This window comes from Oncorhynchus kisutch, linkage group LG12, assembly GCF_002021735.2.
Source record: "Oncorhynchus kisutch isolate 150728-3 linkage group LG12, Okis_V2, whole genome shotgun sequence".
NCBI classification, from domain to species: Eukaryota; Metazoa; Chordata; class Actinopteri; order Salmoniformes; family Salmonidae; genus Oncorhynchus; species Oncorhynchus kisutch.
In genome coordinates this window covers 35,803,485-35,821,953 of record NC_034185.2, presented here as the reverse complement: position 1 = coordinate 35,821,953, position 18,469 = coordinate 35,803,485, and the positions used below count along the sequence as shown (strand labels likewise).

The 18,469-nt window shown below is 46.2% G+C and overlaps 1 protein-coding gene across 9 annotated transcripts in view; it reads left to right on the top strand.

The window, feature by feature from the left end:
- The window catches only part of cdc42bpab (CDC42 binding protein kinase alpha (DMPK-like) b), a 94,871-nt gene that overhangs the window by 49,503 nt on the left and 26,899 nt on the right, over window positions 1–18,469 (top strand). For 6 of the 9 annotated variants that reach the window (XM_031837467.1, XM_031837468.1, XM_031837465.1 and 3 more), the window contains exons 6-18: window positions 7,090–7,183; window positions 9,134–9,334; window positions 9,603–9,620; window positions 10,475–10,613; window positions 10,872–10,981; window positions 11,135–11,214; window positions 11,780–11,946; window positions 12,359–12,487; window positions 12,842–12,975; window positions 13,134–13,376; window positions 13,549–13,659; window positions 15,214–15,458; window positions 16,846–16,951. In XM_031837467.1, the coding sequence (XP_031693327.1) occupies window positions 7,090–7,183; window positions 9,134–9,334; window positions 9,603–9,620; window positions 10,475–10,613; window positions 10,872–10,981; window positions 11,135–11,214; window positions 11,780–11,946; window positions 12,359–12,487; window positions 12,842–12,975; window positions 13,134–13,376; window positions 13,549–13,659; window positions 15,214–15,458; window positions 16,846–16,951 (1,777 nt within the window). The remainder of the gene's footprint in view (window positions 1–7,089; window positions 7,184–9,133; window positions 9,335–9,602; window positions 9,621–10,474; window positions 10,614–10,871; window positions 10,982–11,134; window positions 11,215–11,779; window positions 11,947–12,358; window positions 12,488–12,841; window positions 12,976–13,133; window positions 13,377–13,548; window positions 13,660–15,213; window positions 15,459–16,845; window positions 16,952–18,469) is intronic. The other 3 variants (XM_020496850.2, XM_031837469.1, XM_031837464.1) reach the window with 1 other exon arrangement.

Below are 18,469 nucleotides of genomic sequence, written 5' to 3'. Positions count from 1 at the left end.
TTTTGGGGTGGCTAAAACTGATTTGGTCAAACAGTAAAGTGCAATATCCTCATGTACTGAAAGTATCTGGCCTGTGCCCCCAGTGGGGCCTGCTGCTGTAATGAACGAGCCACTCTCCTCTCCCCTCATGTGGTCGAGATAAAAATGCATTCTGATCATTTCAAAATGCAATTGTGGGAAAAACACAGCTTTGGATTCTTCTTGTCCCTGTCGAAGAGAGGAGGGTCTCAGCTTTCTGTAGGGGTACATTTTTTTTTTTAGCTCAATAGCAACTATTTTACAACCAATATATTTGATATGGCTTTGAGATATGGAGTGGCGTGCCTGCGCAAAATGTTCACCTGCCGTTGCGAGGGTATAGGCCTTGGGTAGTAGCTTACAACTGCAATGTATTTTTAGGACATAACATTTACTGTTGGATGAATACATAGCTACTAGTAGTGGGTATTATATTTAGTTAGCGATCTCTAGTTAATGTGCTTTGAGTTTATACTTCCTAAGGTGTTTAAACCCAAATGAATTAGCGTAAGATATTAGTTAGTACACATAAAGATGTATGCAATTCATTAAAAAAAATATATAATAATAATATATATATATATATATATATATAGAAATAGAAATAGAAATTCTGTAATTCTATTTTGAAAGTAAAATATAGCTACTCGTTTTGTCAACCAAAAATATCTCTCATTTGCAATATAGTCTAAGTCATTAGCTTGGCTTGTGTAAGGTATGCTTGGGCGGTATCCAAATTGTCATACCTTCATACCGACCTTGTAAACATCCTGTGAAATTCGGTAATACCGGCACTGAACACAGGGGGCACTGTAATATCCCATAACGAATGCTAACTAAATGCTAACAATTGTACATTTTATACCGTCGCTGATCTAAACTTTACTGAACAAAAATATAAACGCAACATGTAAAGTGTTTCATGAGCTGAAATAAAATAACACAAATGTTCCATTGCACTCAAAGCTTTTTTCTTTCAAATTTTGTACACAAATTTGTTTACATCCCTGGTAGTGAGCCTTTCTCCTTTGCCAAGATAATCCATCCACCTTACAGGTGTGGCATATCAAGAAGCTGGTTAAACAGCATGATCATTACACAGGTAATGTTTGGGGAGAATAAAAGGCCACTCTGAAATGTGCAGTTTTGCCTCCCAAGTGTCACAGCAGTCTAAGGCACTGCATCTCAGTACTTGAGGCGTCACTACGGCCCCGGGTTCGATCCCAGGCTGTGTCACAGCCGGCCGTGACCGGGAGACACATGAGGAGGCACATAATTGGCCCAGCGTCGTCCGGGTTAGGGGAAGGTTTGGCCGGCTGGGATGTCCTTGTCCCATTGCGCTCTAGAAACTCTTTGTGGCGGCCGGACACCTGCGGGCGGACTTTGGTCGCCAGTTGTACGGTGTTTCCTCCTATACATTGGTACGGCTGGCTTCCGGGTTAAGCGAGCAGTGTGTCAAGAAGCAGTCTTGGCAGGGTCGTGTTTCGTAGGATGCATGGCTCTTGACCTTCGCCTCTCCCTAGTCCGTATTGGAGTTGCAGCAACTGTAACTACCAATTTGGATATCATGAAAAAGGTGTAAAAGTTTTTTATATTTTTTAAAGGGGGTAAAAAGTACAACAAATAAAAAAATGAATTGTCACAACACAATGACACATGTCTCAAGTTTTGAAGGAGCGTGCAATTGGAATACTGGCTGCAAGAATGTCCACCAGAGCTGTTGCCAGATAAATGAATATTAATTTATCTGCAATAAGCTGCCTCCAACGTTGTTTTGGAGAATTTAGCAGTATGTCCAACCGGCCTCTCAACCACAGACCACGTGTAAACACACCAGCCGCGGATCTCCACATCCGGCTTCTTCACCTGCGGGATCGTCCGAGACCAGCCACCCGGACAGCTGATGAAACTGTAATAAAGCCCTTTTGTAGGGAAAAACTCATTCTGATTGGCTGGGCCTGGCTCCCCAGTGGGTGGGCCTGTGCCCTCCCAGGCCCCTCCATGGCTGCGGCCCTGCCCATTAATGTGAAATCCATAGATTAGGGCCTAATTCTAATTTCAATTGACTGATTTCCTTATATGAACTGTAACTCATTGAAGTCGTTGAAAGTGTAACATGTTACGTTTTATATTTTTGTTGAGTATATTTGCAAGACCGTCATCCCAGCTCATACAGTTATACAAGTAACTCAAAAAAACTACTCAGTTTGCTGTGCGCGCAAAACAAATATTGGACAGTAAAGGCTCTTGATCCAGGAGGAGATTCTCTGTTGTTACCAATCAAAGCTTGATTTTGCAAGATTCCTTGTTTAGCAAGATGGCTAACTAGCTACTAAATTAGCAAATCAAATGCACAACTGCAGAGCATTTAGAACATTTGAGACAGTTAACTTAATAGTTATTAGATATCTAGCTGGCAAACATTTTAGTGCATTCCATACTGTAACTAGATCACCTGGAGTGTACTGCACCACAGTGACTCACAAGGCTCCAATCACTATTCGTTGTGTGCTTGTAAACAAACACTATGTGACTGGGGACTACGGGCAAGCTTCATAATGAAAAGTTATGTGATGAGTGAAATGAAGAACAAAATATTTGTTTATCTCCTAATGTATTGCACAAGTTGACTACAAAAAAAAGTAGCTCCAAATATTCCAATTTATAAAAATAAAAAAACTTGAAATAGTTTTGGCGGTATTGAAAAACCATCCTGTGGCTATTTCAAAATACTCCGGTATACGACATACTGCCCAAGCCTAGTATAAGGCTTAAGCAGACAGGCATTCATTCAGTGAGAGAACAAGAAGAAGCACAGAGTGACAGCAGAGAAGATAGCACAACAGGGAGGCAAACAGTGTGGATAAAATGCCAGGGTTGAATTCTTGTCCCAGTCCAGCCTTGTGTGTGTGTCCAGATGGCCCTCACAGATGGATGCCAATGAGGTCTTAAAGGAGATTACCCCCCTCTATTCTCAGCCCCACTGCTCCTTCCTTAAGACCGCAGGAGCCCTGCCCTGGCTGAGGCAGAGCAGCCTAATTAGCAACGCGCTAAGCTAACTAGCTTAGCATCCCCTGTGGTATGTCTAGGGGAGAAACCGCTAATGTTGTTAGCCATGTTAACCTGCCTTGGAGGCATTAACCTGCCCACGCCGCCCACTGTCGAGTCACCGTGGCCCTACAGGGAGGAATGAGAGGTTGGACGGGAGAAACGGAGAGGAGGTAATGTCAGATAGCAACAGAGGGGAGGTGGAGAAAGCGACCGGGAGGGAAAGAGGGGTGGTAGCCATGTTCTGTTTGATCTCTGCTTGTTAGCAGCTCAGGTTTTCACTGTGTTCTAATTGGTTTATCTAGAGGAGGAACACACATATACATACACAGAGAGAGGCAGGCTAGGGCCAGGTTTGAGCCTATAACTGAGAGGTTGGAGACACCCACAGAGGTGTTAAGTAGAGGGAGCAGAGGTGGGGGGAGAGGTGCACACTGGGAAACTGAGTTTGTCCTGAAGAGAAGGCATGTCAGTAGTTTGAATTTTTTTCTTTATTTAACCTGGCAAGTCAGTTAAGAACACATTCTTATTTACAATGACGTCCCCGACGACACTGGCCCAATTGTGCACCGCCCTATGGGACTCCCAATCGTGGCCGGATGTGATACAGCCTGGATTCGAACCAGGGACTGTTGTGATGCCTAATGCAACTGCGATGCAGTGTCTTAGACTGCTGCGCCATTCTGGAGCCCAAAGACACAGTTAAAGACATGGTTGGACAGAATAAACAACACAGAAATTACTTAATTGTACCATTATAACTAAACTTGAGGCGAAAGTAAGTAGGCCTACTTTGTAGGAGGGTGTTCTGTTGGTGCACCTTTTAGCCCATTGACTTGATTCAACATGAAAATAAAGGCTCCTTCTCTCGGTCTCTGGTCTGAATCCCAAATGGCATCGAGCTATTCCCTATTAAGTGCACTACTTTTGACCAGGGCCACCAGGGCTCTGGTCAAAGTAGTGCACTTTGTAGGGAATAGGGTGCCATTTTGGGCTGCAGCCTCAGTATCCTGCTGTCCAGTGAGAAGCCTTTGTTCTTTTGTATCCTGCTGCCCCCCCCCCCCCCCCCCCCCCCCAATCCTCTCAGCAAGCCAGGGCTTCTGTTTACCTCTTTGTGCCTGCTTATGAGTAGGGGGTACCCCCCCTTACACCCCTTCCTCCCCAGAGCAGGGTGTACTGTACCCCCATACTGCCCACCTACACCCTTCCCTCCCAACTTGTGTTGTATGGGTGTGTACCTTGGATTTGCTTCAGCTACACTGGTATGTTTTGTGCATTAATAGTATATTAATAAGGGGAACAGTGGAGACACGGGCTTGACATTGTCTGCATTAAGTGGGGTGTAAAGCCTTCTTGGAATTGTGGTCGGGACAGGGTCTCCTGGTCAGTGAGCGTGTGTGTAACCCTGTGAGGGGCCTCCCCTATTGGCAATAGAGGCAGCAAGGGTGAGGCGCGAGCCGAATATACACAAGACTTCAAGCCAAATTTTGTCACATGCGCCGAATACAACAGGTGTAGGTAGACCTTCCCGTGAAATGCTTACTTACAAGCCCTTAACCAACAATGCAGCTCAATAAATAGTTAAATAAATAGTTAAGGAAATAATTATTAAATGAACTGAAAAGTAACACAAGAAAATGACTTAATAATAACGAGGCTATATACAGGAGCTACCGGTACAGAGTTAATGTACAGGGGTAAAGGTTAGTCGAGGTCACTTGTAAAGTGACTATGCATAGATAATAAGCAGCGCAAAGCAGCAGTGTAAAAACAAAGGGAGGGGGGTCAATGTAAATACTCCGGGTGGCCATTTGATTATTTCTTCAGCAGTCTTATGGCTTGGGGGTAGAAGCTGTTAAGGAGCCATTTGATCCTAGACTTGGCGCTCCGGTACCGCTTGCCGTGCGGTAGCAGAGAGAACAGTCTATGGGGAACTGGAATCTTTGACAATTTTTTGGGCCTCCTAGTACACTGCTCAAAAACATTAAGGGAACACTAAAATAACACATCCTAGATCTGAATGAATGAAATATTCTTATTAAATACTTTTTTCTTTACATAGTTGAATGTGCTGACAACAAAATCACACAAAAATTATCAATGGGAATCAAATTTATCAACCCATGGAGGTCTGGATTTGGAGTCACACTCAAAATTAAAGTGGAAAACCACACTACAGGCTGATCCAACTTTGATGTAATGTCCTTAAAGCAAGTCAAAATGAGGCTCAGTAGTGTGTGTGGCCTCCACGTGTCTGTATGACCTCCCTACAATGCCTGGGCATGCTCCTGATGAGGTGGCGGATGGTCTCCTGAGGGATCTCCTCCCAGACCTGGACTAAAGCATCCGCCAACTCCTGGACAGTCTGTGGTGCACCGTGGTGTTGGTGGATGGAGCGAGACATGATGTCCCAGATGTGCTCAATTGGATTCAGGTCTGGGGAACGGGCGGGCCAGTCCATAGCATCAATGCCTTCCTCTTGCAGGAACTGCTGACACACGCCAGCCAAATGAGGTCTAGCATTGTCTTGCATTAGGAGGAACCCAGGGCCAACCGCACCAGCATATGGTCTCACAAGGGGTCTGAGGATCTCATCTCGGTACCTAATGGCAGTCAGGCTACCGCTGGCGAGCACATGGAAGGCTATGCGGCCCCCCAAAAAAATGCCACCCCCACACCATGACTGACCCACCGCCAAAGCGGTCATGCTGGAGGATGTTGCAGGCAGCAGAACGTTCTCCACGGCGTCTCCAGACTCTGTCACGTGCTCAGTGTGAACCTGCTTTCGTCTGTGAAGAGCACAGGGCGCCAGTGGCGAATTTGCCAATCTTGGTGTTCTCTGGCAAATGCCAAACATACTGCACGGTGTTGGGCTGTAAGCACAACCCCCACCTGTGGACGTCGAGCCCTCATACCACCCTCATGGAGTCTGTTTCTGACCGTTTGAGCAGACACATGCACATTTGTGGCCTGCTGGAAGTCATTTTGCAGGGCTCTGACAGTGCTCCTCCTGCTCCTCCTTGCACAAAGGCGGAGGTAGCGGTCCTGCTGGTGTGTTGTTGCCCTCCTACGGCCTCCTCCACGTCTCCTGATGTACTGGCCTGTCTCCTGGTAGCGCCTCCATGCTCTGGACACTACGCTGACAGACACAGCAAACCTTATTGCCACAGCTCGCATTGATGTGCCATTCTGGATGAGCTGCACTACCTGAGCCACTTGTGTGGGCTGTAGACTCCGTCTCATGCTACCACTAGAGTAAAAGCACCGCCAGCATTCAAAAGTGACCAAAACATCAGCCAGGAAGCATAGGACCTGAAGTGGTCTGTGGTCACCACCTGCAGAACCAGTCCTTTATTGGGGGTGTCTTGCTAATTGCCTATAATTTCCACCTGTTGTCTATTCCATTTGCACAACAGCATGTGAAATTTATTGTCAATCAGTGTTGCTTCCTAAGTGGACAGTTTGATTTCACAGAAGTGTGATTGACTTGGAGTTGCATTGTGTTGTTTAAGTGTTCCCTTTATTTCTTTGAGCAGTGTATATAGGTCATGGATGTCGGGAAGATTGGCCCCAGTGACGTACTGGGCCACCCGCACCACCCTCTGTAGCGCTCCGGTCAGATGCCGAATAGTTTCCATACCAGGCGGTGATGGAGCCAATCAGGATGCTCTCGATGGTGCAGCTGTGGAACTTTTTGAGGATCTGGGGACCCATGCCAAATCCTGAGGGGGAAATGTGTTGTAGTGCCCTCTTCACAACTTAATGATGGGAGACGTGAAGGCTTCCAGGAGAAAACACACTCTCTACAGAACCAAAATCTCTCTCTCCCTCACACAGTCTCTTTCTCTCACACCAAACAATCACTAGTGTGCATTAAAGTTGTTTTCGCTCTCTCATTCTCTCTCCCAGTCTCCCCCTCTGGGATGTGTTTTTTGTTTTGTTCCACTCCCGCTTCCTCCATCTATCCTTCTTCCTCTTAGGTATCAGTACATTTAGTTTGGTGTCTCTGTGTGTGTCTCTCAGGGACATCAAGCCAGACAACATCCTGATGGACATGAACGGCCACATCCGCTTGGCGGACTTCGGCTCCTGCCTGAAACTCATGGAGGACGGCACGGTGAGCACATGCGCACACACACACGCGGCTATGTTCCAAACCAAACACCTCCAAACCAGCAGCCAATCATCCCCCCCTCTTGGCCTCCCCTCTGGCGGATTTCATGGCTCTGCCTGTGGTTAAGACACTTCCTCTAGTTGAGCTTCTCCAAAGGGGTTGGCAACTTGGCTTTGAATGAGTTGAGACCTTAGAGGACCCGTCTCTCTCAAGCTGCTGTGACTGATGCTCTTTTGGCCCAGTCTCAGTTAAGTAGTATTTATGTAGTATTAACCCTATGGTATTGGACTCGTTCAGGTTTGGCGGATGTATTTGACTACAAACTCACTCTAGACACGCAATTAACATCTCCTGATTACATATTCATGCTCCAGATGATACATTGCCTTCAGAAAGTATTCATACCCTTTATTATTCCACGTTGTTGTTTAAAGCCTGAATTCAAAATGGATGAACGGTTTCTCACCCATCTACATGCAATAAATACCCTATAACGAGAAAGTGAAAACCATGCTTCTAGAAATAGCACATTTATTGAAAATGAAATGCAGAAATATCTCATTATATAAGTATTCACACCCCTGAGTCAATACTTTGTAGAAGCACCATTGGCGACGATTACAGCTTTGAGTCTTGGGTATGTCTGTATCAGCTTTGCACATCTGGATTTGAGGATTTTCTCTCATTCTTCCTTGCAGATTTTCTCAAGCTCTGTTAAGTTAGATGGGGAGCGGCGGTGAACAACAATCTTCAAGTCTTTCCCCAGATTATCAATGGGATTCAAGTCTGGGCATTGGCTGGGCCCCTCAAGGACTTCCACGTTCTTGTTTTGAAGCCATTCCACTGTTGTTTGGCTGTATGTTTGGGATACCTGTCCTGTTGGAACGTAAATCTTTGCCCCAGTCTAAGGTCATTTGCACTCTGAAGCAGGTTCCCATCAAGGATTTGCCTGTATTTGGCTCCATTCATTGTTTCCTATATCCTTACCAGTCTCCCAGTCCCTGTTGCTGAAAAGCATCCCCATAGCATGATGCTGCCACTACCATGCTTCATATAGTGCTTTGCATTCAGGCCATAAAGTTAACATTTTGTCTCATCAGACCATAGATTATTTTGCCTTATGCTCTGTCTTTCATGTGCCTTTTTGCAAACTCCAGTCGTGCTGTCATGTTCTTTTTTCTCAGGAGTCTGGCCACTCTCCCATAAACCCCAGATTGGTGAATTGCTGTATAGACTGTTGTTCTTCTGTCAAGTTCTCCCTAATCAGCCAAGGAACTCTGTAGTTCTGTCAGAGTGGTCATTGGGTTCTTGGTCACCTCTCTGATCAAGGTCCTTCTTGCCCGGTTGCTCAGTTTGATCAAACGTCTTGCTCTAGGCAGGGTCTGGGTAGTTCCATATTTTTATTTCATTCCCCAATTATGGAGACCACTGTGGTCTTGGAACATTTGAAACGCTCAATAAATTGTTTTATATCCTTCCCCAGATATAATGTAGGTCTCATCATAATAATCTCTAAGATCTACAGACAGTTCCTTGGACTTCATGGTATAGTTCCTGCTCTGGCATGTGCTGTCAACTGCGAGACCTTATACAGACAGGTGTTTTTCTTTCTCAATCACCTCCAAACAATTGAATGAGCCACAGGTGGACTCCAATCAAGTTGTAGCGGCATCTGAAGGATGGTCAAAGGAAATTGGATGCGCCTGAGTTCAGTTTGGAGTGTCATAGCGAAGGGGTTTTAATATTTGTGTAAATTAGATATTTTATTTTCAATCAATTTGCAAAAACTTCTAAAAACATGTTTTCACTTTGTCATTATGTGGAATAAGTCAAGGGGTATGAATACTTTCTGACGGCACTGTAAATAAAGTATTGTGTTATTTATATGGTTGATCCCTCATGTCATCTATCCACTTACTAATCGATTCATTTCCTGGGCCTGGTCTCCCTCAGGTCCAGTCGTCGGTTGCCGTGGGGACCCCGGACTACATCTCTCCGGAGATCCTGCAGGCGATGGAGGATGGGAAGGGGAAGTATGGTCCTGAGTGTGACTGGTGGTCCCTGGGCGTGTGCATGTACGAGATGCTGTATGGGGAGACCCCCTTCTACGCAGAGTCATTGGTGGAGACCTACGGCAAGATCATGAACCACAAGGTGAGGAGGGCTGCTTATAGTGGTTGATGGTGACTGGTAGTGACATTGTACTTAGTGTACTAAAACCCATCTTTAAATAAGACCTTTCTGTTTTTATTCAAACCTTTGTTCAAGACACGTGTGATTGTTTAGGCTGAAGTCTGAGTTTGTACGTTCCAGGTACCATTCTGTTTCATAGAGTTCGTTTTCTTCTTTCTGACGACAAAGCGTTCAACTTTTCCTTCTTCTCTACCCCCTTTTTCTCCTGATCCTTTCCGTCCACCGACAGGAGGAGTTAGGTGCTGCTGTGAGTGTTTCTTTTTGGGGGTCTGATTGCCCAGTCCCAAAGGACCCTTTTCCCCTACCCCCTATACACTTCTAGATTCCTCTCAGATCTCCACAAGTGCATAGGCGGTAGGTGGCTTGGGGTCGATTTGGGACTGGGTCTGAGTGATAGTGGTTAAAGTGTGAGTCTGTTCAGTTCAGGGGATGTATGTATCAAGCGATTTAGAATAGGATTTCTGGTCTAAGATCAGTTTAGCCTTTTAGATCATAATGAAGAAGATTATATGGATAGAAGGGACCTGATCCTAGATCAGAACTCCTACTCTGAGACGAATGATACATACGACCCCAGGTCTGTTCATAGTTAGTTTCAGCCTATCCTGACTCCAAACCACTCTGCTCTACCTTCCTAACTCTGCCCCCTCTCCCTTCCCGTCACCTTTCAACTATACTTTCACTCTCACCCTGACGGCCATATTAGCTGAAAGGAATGCCTTATTTGTGTGCGTTAAACCAGCTTGCATAGAACCATACTGCTTTCTACTGCAACAGGGGAAACATGCATGGGCTATATAATACATTAAAAAAAATGTGCTGTGCTTCTTTGTCAAGGACCATGAACACAAATAAATACATGAAACAGGAAAATAATTATAGTATGGAACTATACTGCTGTATACTGCAATAGGGGATAATGCACGATCAGTGAAAATAAATGAGAAATAGAAAGATTTTTGACAACTTTACACAAGTAATATATTTAGTGTGCGTCCCAAATGGTACCCTATTCCCTGGTCAGAAGGAATAAGGTGCCATTAGGGACCTATCCTCATTGTTCTGACTCCTTTCTCTCTCCTCCCTCCGCCGGGTCCCTAGGAGCGTTTCCAGTTCCCCCTGCAGATGACGGACGTGTCCGAAGAGGCCAAGGACCTTATCCGGCGCCTCATCTGCAGCCGTGAGCACCGCCTGGGCCAGAACGGCATTGAGGACTTCAAATCTCACCCCTTCTTCTCTGGTAGGGCTCGAATCCATTTGAGGGGGCTCTGTATCGCCGTAACTCTTGTCTGTGCAACTTTAGCCTATTATCGCGCAAACCCTTGTCTCCAATCATCGAGATGATAAAATGACTATAGCTGCTTTTATCGAGATGACTGCCGTTGAAGTGAAACTAGACGATAGTGATACAATTTTATACGGCAATAAGAAACTGTATATTATAATAAATATGACCTTAATAAGAAACTATAATGCCAATGTCTGCCATTCCTGTCAGGCATCGACTGGGACAACATCCGTACGTGCGAGGCCCCTTACATACCAGAAGTCAGCAGCCCCACAGACACATCCAACTTTGACGTGGACGATGACTGTCTCAAGAACTCGGTAAAACTCTCTTTATTGGACTACATCAAGACCTGGAGTCTTTCTTACTCTCATCTTTCCGTCTCTGTTTCCATCGTTGATCGCGCCGTCATCTCAACAGTCTGCGACGTTGTAGAGGTGTGTTTTAATCCAATGTGTTTTGTGTTGTGTCAGGAGACGATGCCCCCTCCCTCTCACACTGCCTTCTCTGGACACCACCTGCCCTTCGTAGGCTTCACCTACACCAGTAAATGGTGAGTGGCCGCTAAACAACGTCACTCGTCTTCAGTTACAACGTTTACTTATCCAGCTTTGTTAGTATATACAGCATGCATAAAAATACATGCTCACTCCTAGCCTGGTCCCAGATCTGTTTGTGCCGTATTGCCAACCCCTATGGTCATGTTTGGCATAGCAATGACCATAGACTACACAGCACAATCAGATCTGGGACCAGGCTACTTCACTCCTACTTTTCTATCATCTGATCTAACCACAACCACACTTAAACCAACACTCAATTTCCACTAGTGAGAAGCTATTGAATCGGGATTGTTTGTCATCTTATCTCTTATCCTAGCCTGAAGGCTAATGGTCTGTTAATAGTGTTTTCTCTCTCTCTCTCTCTCTGTCTTTCTCACCCTCTCTCCTCACTTTCTCACCCTCTCTCCTCACTTTCTCTTCCTCTCTCTCTCTCTTCCCCTCTCTCTCCCCTTTCCCCCCCCCCCCCCCCCCCCCTCTCTCTCTCTTACACTCTCTCTCTCTCTCTCTCTCTCTCTCTCTCTCTCTCTTTCTCTCCTCATTCTCCCCCACCTCCAGTACCCTATCTGACCGGGGCTGTTTGAGGGAGTCGGGTGGTTCGGGTCCGGCACAGATGGATGTGTGTGTCCAGCGCAGTCTGGAGGAGAGTCTAGCTACCGAGGCCTACGAGAGGAGGATACGACGCCTGGAGCAGGAGAAGACTGAGCTCAGCCGCAAGCTGCTAGGTACACACACACACACACACACACACGCACATATACACTGAGTATATATACCCATGTTGACTCCAATGCTTCCCACAGTCGTGTCAAGTTGGCTGGATGTCCTTTGGGTGGTAAAGCAGTCTTCATACACACGGGAAACTGTTGAGCGTGAAAAACCCAGCAGCGTTGCAGTTCTTGACACAAACCGGTGCGCCTGGCTCTCTACTACCACAAAGGCACTTAAATATTTTGTCTTGCCCGTTCACCCTGTGAATGGCACAAATACAATCATGTCTCAATCCTTCTTTAACCTGTCTCCTCATCCAGGCCACTCTCCAGATGTTTAATTTACACACCGTCTCTCTCATACTCTGAAATCACTTTCCCACTCTCCTTTCACCTTCCCCTCAACCTCTCCGCTTTCCTCTTCCAGAGTCGACCCAGACAGTCCAGGCCCTGCAGCACGCGCCAGGAGAAGGACCAGCATCCGTCCCCTCTAACAAGGAGGTGGAGATCAGGAGTCTGAAGACTGAGATTGACATCCTCAAGAAACAGATCGCAGGTAAACATTCAACTGTAAAGATGTTACTGTGTAGTAGAACACAAACACATTCCAGACAGGTCAGCGTTGACCATACATGGATAGAGTCGGACTGGAAATACATTCAACATAATGGGCAAGTGCAGAGACAAAATGGAAAGATGGACAGTAATGACTAGGAAGACATAATAGCTGGCAATAAATAATGCACACATTAAACAAGCCAGGTTTATTATGGGAATTGCATAGTCATTGACCTGTAAAATGAAATATATAATGACCGGAAACACACATCAGAGGGAAATGTAATGCATATTGGCCAATGTTGTGTATAACAACATTGACCCTCTGTAATGTGGGTGATGTGTGTGTCAGACTCGGGTCAACTGGAGCAGAAGTTGGAGGAAGCTACATCAGCCCGTCGAGAAATGGAGGGAACATCCAAACACATCAGGAGCCTGGAGAAACAGATGAAGAGCCTCAACCTGGAGAGGGACGACCTGCACAAGGTGGGGGTGTGTGTGTGTGTGTCGGTGTGATTCTTCCCTAGGCCTTGATACTGTATTGGGTTAACTCACCCTATTCACCACTAACATACAGCACCCGCCTGGGTGTTACTCCCAGTCATTCAGTGTCATCCACTGACCCTGACCCTCATTCCCTATAGGACTTAATGGAGGCCAGTGAGAAGATGAAGAGTCAGTCTAAGGAGTTGAAAGAAGCCCACAGCCAGAGGAAGCTGGCCATGCAGGAGTTCTCCGAGCTCAACGAGCGTTTGACTGACCTCCGATCAGGCAAGCAGCGCCTGGGCCGTCAGCTCCGGGACAAGGAGGAGGAGATGGAGGGTTTGTCCCAGAAGGTGGAGGCTCTACGGCTGGAGGTGCGCAAGGCCGAGAGGTCCAAGAAGGAGGTAGAGTAGCCTCGTGGTTCCCCTGGTTCTTCGAGGTATTGGTGTGTCTGTGTGTTGGATGTTTTTTTTTACCTGTTTAGTTTTGGATACTTTGTGTGTGCGTGTCTACGTTAAAGAAGATCTGTGGTGGTATGTGTGTGTGTATTAACCCCTTGCTGGATGTGTCTTTCAGATGGAGGCCCAGTCTGAGGAGCAGACAGCAGACGCTCAGAAGGAGAGGAAGCTGAGAGAACGATCAGAGCAGCACTGCAGACAGCTAGAGGAGGAGCTGGATGGACTCAAGGTAACACACACTGGAGGCCTTCACGGGGGGCCAAAAACATGGCCCTGGGGCTTTCCCATCTGGGCCCGATATGCGTAAATTCATTTGTAAAATATGGAGACCCATTCCGAACGGACTCGCAGACAACTAGATCCGTTCTGTATAGAACTGGTCAGCCGACTAGAGCATACAGGTCGCAGTGGTGGGTGGTATAAGGTGCTTTAGTAACAAAACGGATGGCACTGTGATAAACTGCATCCAGTTTGCCGAGTAGAGTATTGGAAGCTATTTTGTAGATGACATCACCGAAGTCGAGAATCGTTAGGATAGTCAGTTTTACTAGGGTAAGTTTGGCGGCGTGAGTGAAGGAGGCTTTGTTGCGGAATAGAAAGCCGACTCTAGATTTGATTTTAGATTGGAGATGTTTGATATGAGTCTGGAAGGAGAGTTTACAGTCTAGAATGAGGGAGAGACTGCAACCAACCAAGTTGACTCGCTCTATAGTAGACTAATAGCTGCCATAGCTAGGTTATTTATCATCAAATATGATTACGTAGTACCTTTCATGACTGCATCAAACTGGGAGAAGCTAGTTAAGCTAGCTAGCTAGCTCCATTCAGAATATAAAGTAGCATCCTGCCTGTTGGCTCTTGGTCGTTGTAGCCTATCCTTCTCCTTTGTTTTAATTCCGTCATTTTTATTCCATCTTCCATTGATTGGATCTTTTTTTACTTTTGCCACACACGAAGGCTCTATGACTGTAGCCTATTGCCCCTTTGATGACTTATGATTGGCCAACAACAAGCTACACGAGGCATTCTCGTGAAAAGCAAAGAGCACCAGCATAAATGATACCATTTCTCTCTCTCTCTCTCTCTCTACCTCTGCAATCGTGTTCAGATCTGTATGGTTCCTTCTGGACAAGTCAGTTAAAATTACACATACCCGTGACAATCATATCAGATCCGACTCAGACCCGTGACATTATTTAGAATTCTGGATCCGAGTCCACTCGGATCGCGGATCGGGTCTCGGGTGTTCGGGTACAGGTGGATTCGTGAGGACCTCTAACACACGCACACACAAATACACACAAACACACACACAGATACCCTTTCTAGAAGACATAACTCACCATTCTCTTATTTTCTTTCCAGTTCTTTCTCTCACACTCTGTTGCTCATGTACAGATCTTCAGATCTCCAGAGCGATTTGTAGTCAGAGACGCACATGTAGGCGATGTGAAATGGCTAGCTAGTTAGCGTAGCGTTCAATCGATGACGTCACCCATTCTGAGACCTAGAGGTCGTTGTTTTTTGTAGCGTGACTGGTCACGCTACTTCATGGTTGACACTTCTCGATGTGTTCAGAGTCCCTTTTTTGAGCCCAATCTGGAACAGGGACAGGGACGGAACCAATACTACAACTCACAAAACACACACACCTGGGGTGTGTTCACTAGGAACCAAAAGGAAGCAAACGTTTTCCATTGCAAAGCGTTTTGCTCCTGCATGCACTAATGAACACACCCCTGGACATGTGTATCTGGCTAACTACTCTCTTCCCCTGAACCAGAAGCAGGTGGGGCCGTCCGCTTCGGTGGTGGGCTCGGACCAGAGCCAGGAAGCGGGGAAGCTGCGTGCCGACCTGGAGAAGAAGACCTTGTTCTACGAGGAGGAGCTGAGCAGGAGGGAGGCGCAGCACGCCAACGAACTCAAGGGCCTCCGCAAGGAGCTCCGGGACGCTGAGGGACAGCAGCTCACCCTGCAGAAGGAGATCCTGGTGCTCAAGGACAAACTGGAGAAGACGCGCAGGGAGAGGTTTGTTTGTCTTGTCTGTCGACATGTGTATTTCTTTGTGTGTGTAATGAGTTGGATTTGGATATCCACAACACTCATAGACTTATAGGACAGTCAATTTAGAGACATAGACAAAGCATTCATGTGGTTCTGGTTAAAACTGTTTGTAGTACATGGAGATCTACTATACATGCCCGACTGTGTTCTTCCCTTTCTTTCCAGCCAGGGTTATACGAGGTAAACATGGTCGAAGTTGCTTCACTCTGGACTCTACTGTGCTCACAGTGTAGTTTGATCTTAGATGCCTCCTATTAGGATTGTCACCATACCAGTATCGTGACACAAACATTTTCCATGGCACAAAAAAAAACTCAAAGCAGACTAAAATCAATGCTTCATGCCCAATATTGTGTGGTGTAGCTCGGGAAATAAACAGGTGACAACATGAGGCAGTTAAGAACGGTTTTCCTTAAGATATTAAGTCCGCTTCAAGTTTTCATGTTCCTTGCTAAGATGCATCTGAGTATCACGATACTGGTATCGTCACAACCCTACCCCTCTATTGTGACCTTGCTCCTGAGAAGACTCTTGTACATGTCTTAAAGTCCCTTAGATCTAACTGACGTTGTTTGTCTGTCTACTTGAACATTTCCATTCAAAGTGCTTTTTAAGTCCAGTTAATTTCATCTGGTACCCGGGAAACGGGCCTATGGAGTAGACCTTTTCAGTAGACCAGTTACTCTCCCTCTCTGTCGTAGCACTTACCTGACAGTGTACTCGTCCTCTTCTTTCCAGCGAGGTTTATGCAAGGTAAACATGGTCAAAGTTACTTCACCCTGGCCTCAACTGTGCTGTACTGGCAGTGTAGTTTAATGCTAGTTACCTTCTCTCCTCTGACCAAGCTCCTGAGAGGACCCTTGTTCATGTCTTAGAGTCCCTTAGGTCTAGCTAGTGTTCTATACCCCTCTGCCTCTATCCAAGAAGCAACATTCCTCTAACCTAACGCCACTTGATAGAGACTGACACTGGAGAAGAAGTTGTAAGACGTTGTTTTTCCACCCTCCAGCTTAGCATCCCTGGCTTGCCTACTTCAAAACCCTGTGCGTCCCAAATGGAACCCTCTCCCCTATTTAGTGCACTACTTTTGACCAGGGCCCATAGGGAATGGGTTGCCATTTGGGATGCAGATCTGGCCCCTGGATAGTCTCTTTAACAGTATTGATGTGGTTGAGATTAATATGTCTGACGGGTCTTTGTCTCAAAGCTCCTTATGTGTGTATTCATCGGATCTTGCTCTGAATAGCAGGTATAGTGTGTGTTTGTGTAAGTGATGATGGATCATCTGAATGTGTGTGTCTCGTGTGTGTGTGTGTGTGTGTGTGTGTGTGTGTGTGTGTGTGTCTGGCAGCCAAAGCGAGCGTGAGGAGTTTGAGACGGAGTACAAGCAGAAGTACGAGAGGGAGAGGGTCATTTTGACCGAGGAGAACAAGAAGCTCTCCAGTGAACTAGACAAGGTGAGATGTTATACGCACCCACACACACACACACACACACTGCCCTGACCTGAGGTAACCCTCTCACACACACATCCCAATTCTCGCATCACCCCCCCCCCCCCCCCCCACACACACCTCAAATCAAATGAAATTGTATGTCTCATGCGCCGAATACAACCGGTGTAAACCTTACTGTGAAATGTGTACTTACAAGCCATTAATAACCAACAATGCAGTTCAAGAAATAGAGTTAAGAAAATATTTACTAAATAAACTAAATAAAAAACAAAAGGTAACTCAATAAAATCCTAATAACATGGCTATGTACGGGGGGTACCGGTACAGAGTCAATGTGTGGGGGTACAGGTTAATCGAGGTAATTTGTACATGAAGGTAGGGCTAAAGTGACTATGCATAGATAATAAACAGCGAGTAGCAGCAGTGTAAAAACAGATGGGGGTGTCGATGTAAATAGTCTGCTTGACCATTTGATTAATTGTTAGAAGCTGTTAAAGAGCATTTTGGACATAGACTTGGCGCTCCGGTACCGCTTGCCGTGCGGTAGCAGAGAGAACAGTCTATGACTTGGGTGACTTGAGTCTTTGACAATTTTTTGGGCCTTCCTCTGACACCGCCTAGTATAGGATGCTCTCTATGGTGCAGTTGTATAACTCTGGGGACCCATGCCAAAAAAGAATCTGTATCCTGAAGGGAAAAGGTGTTGTTGTGCCCTCTTCACGACTGTCTTGGTATGTTTGGACCATGATAGTTTGTTGGTAATGTGGACACCAAGGAACTTGAACCTCTCGACCTGCTCCACTACAGCCCAGTCGATGTTAATGGGGGCGTGTTCGGCCATCCTTTTGCTGTAGTCCACGATCAGCTCCTTTTGTCTTGCTCACGTTAAGGGAGAGGTTGTCCATACTGCCAGGTCTCTGACCTCCCTATAGGCTGTCTCGTTGTCGGTGATCAGGCCTACCACTGTTGTGTTGTCAGAAAACTTAATGATGGTGTTGGAGTCGTTCTTTGCCACGCAGTCGTGGGTGAACAGGGAATACAGGAGGGGACTAATCACGCACCCCTGAGGGACCCCCGTGTTGAGGATCAGTGTAGCAGATGTGTTGTTGCCTACCCATACCACCTGGGGGCGGCCCGTCAGGAAGTCCGGGATTCAGTTTGCGAGAGATGTTTAGACCCAGGGTCCTTAACTTAGTGATGAGCTTTGTGGGCACTATGGTGTTGAACGCTGAGGTGTAGTCAATGAACAGCATTCTCACATAGGTGTTCCTTTTGTTCAGGTGGAAAAGGGCAGTGTGGAGTGCAATTGAGATTGCGTCATCTGTGGAGTAGGATTCAATCTTAGTCCTGTATTGACGCTTTCCCTGTTTGATGGTTCGTCTGAGAGCATAGCGACATAACCAGGCGTTGCTGTTCTGTCCTGCCGATGCACAGAAAACCCAGCCAACTGTATATTTTCCGTATCGTCGTTCAGCTGCGACTCGGTGAAACATAAGATATTACAGTTTTTAATGTCCC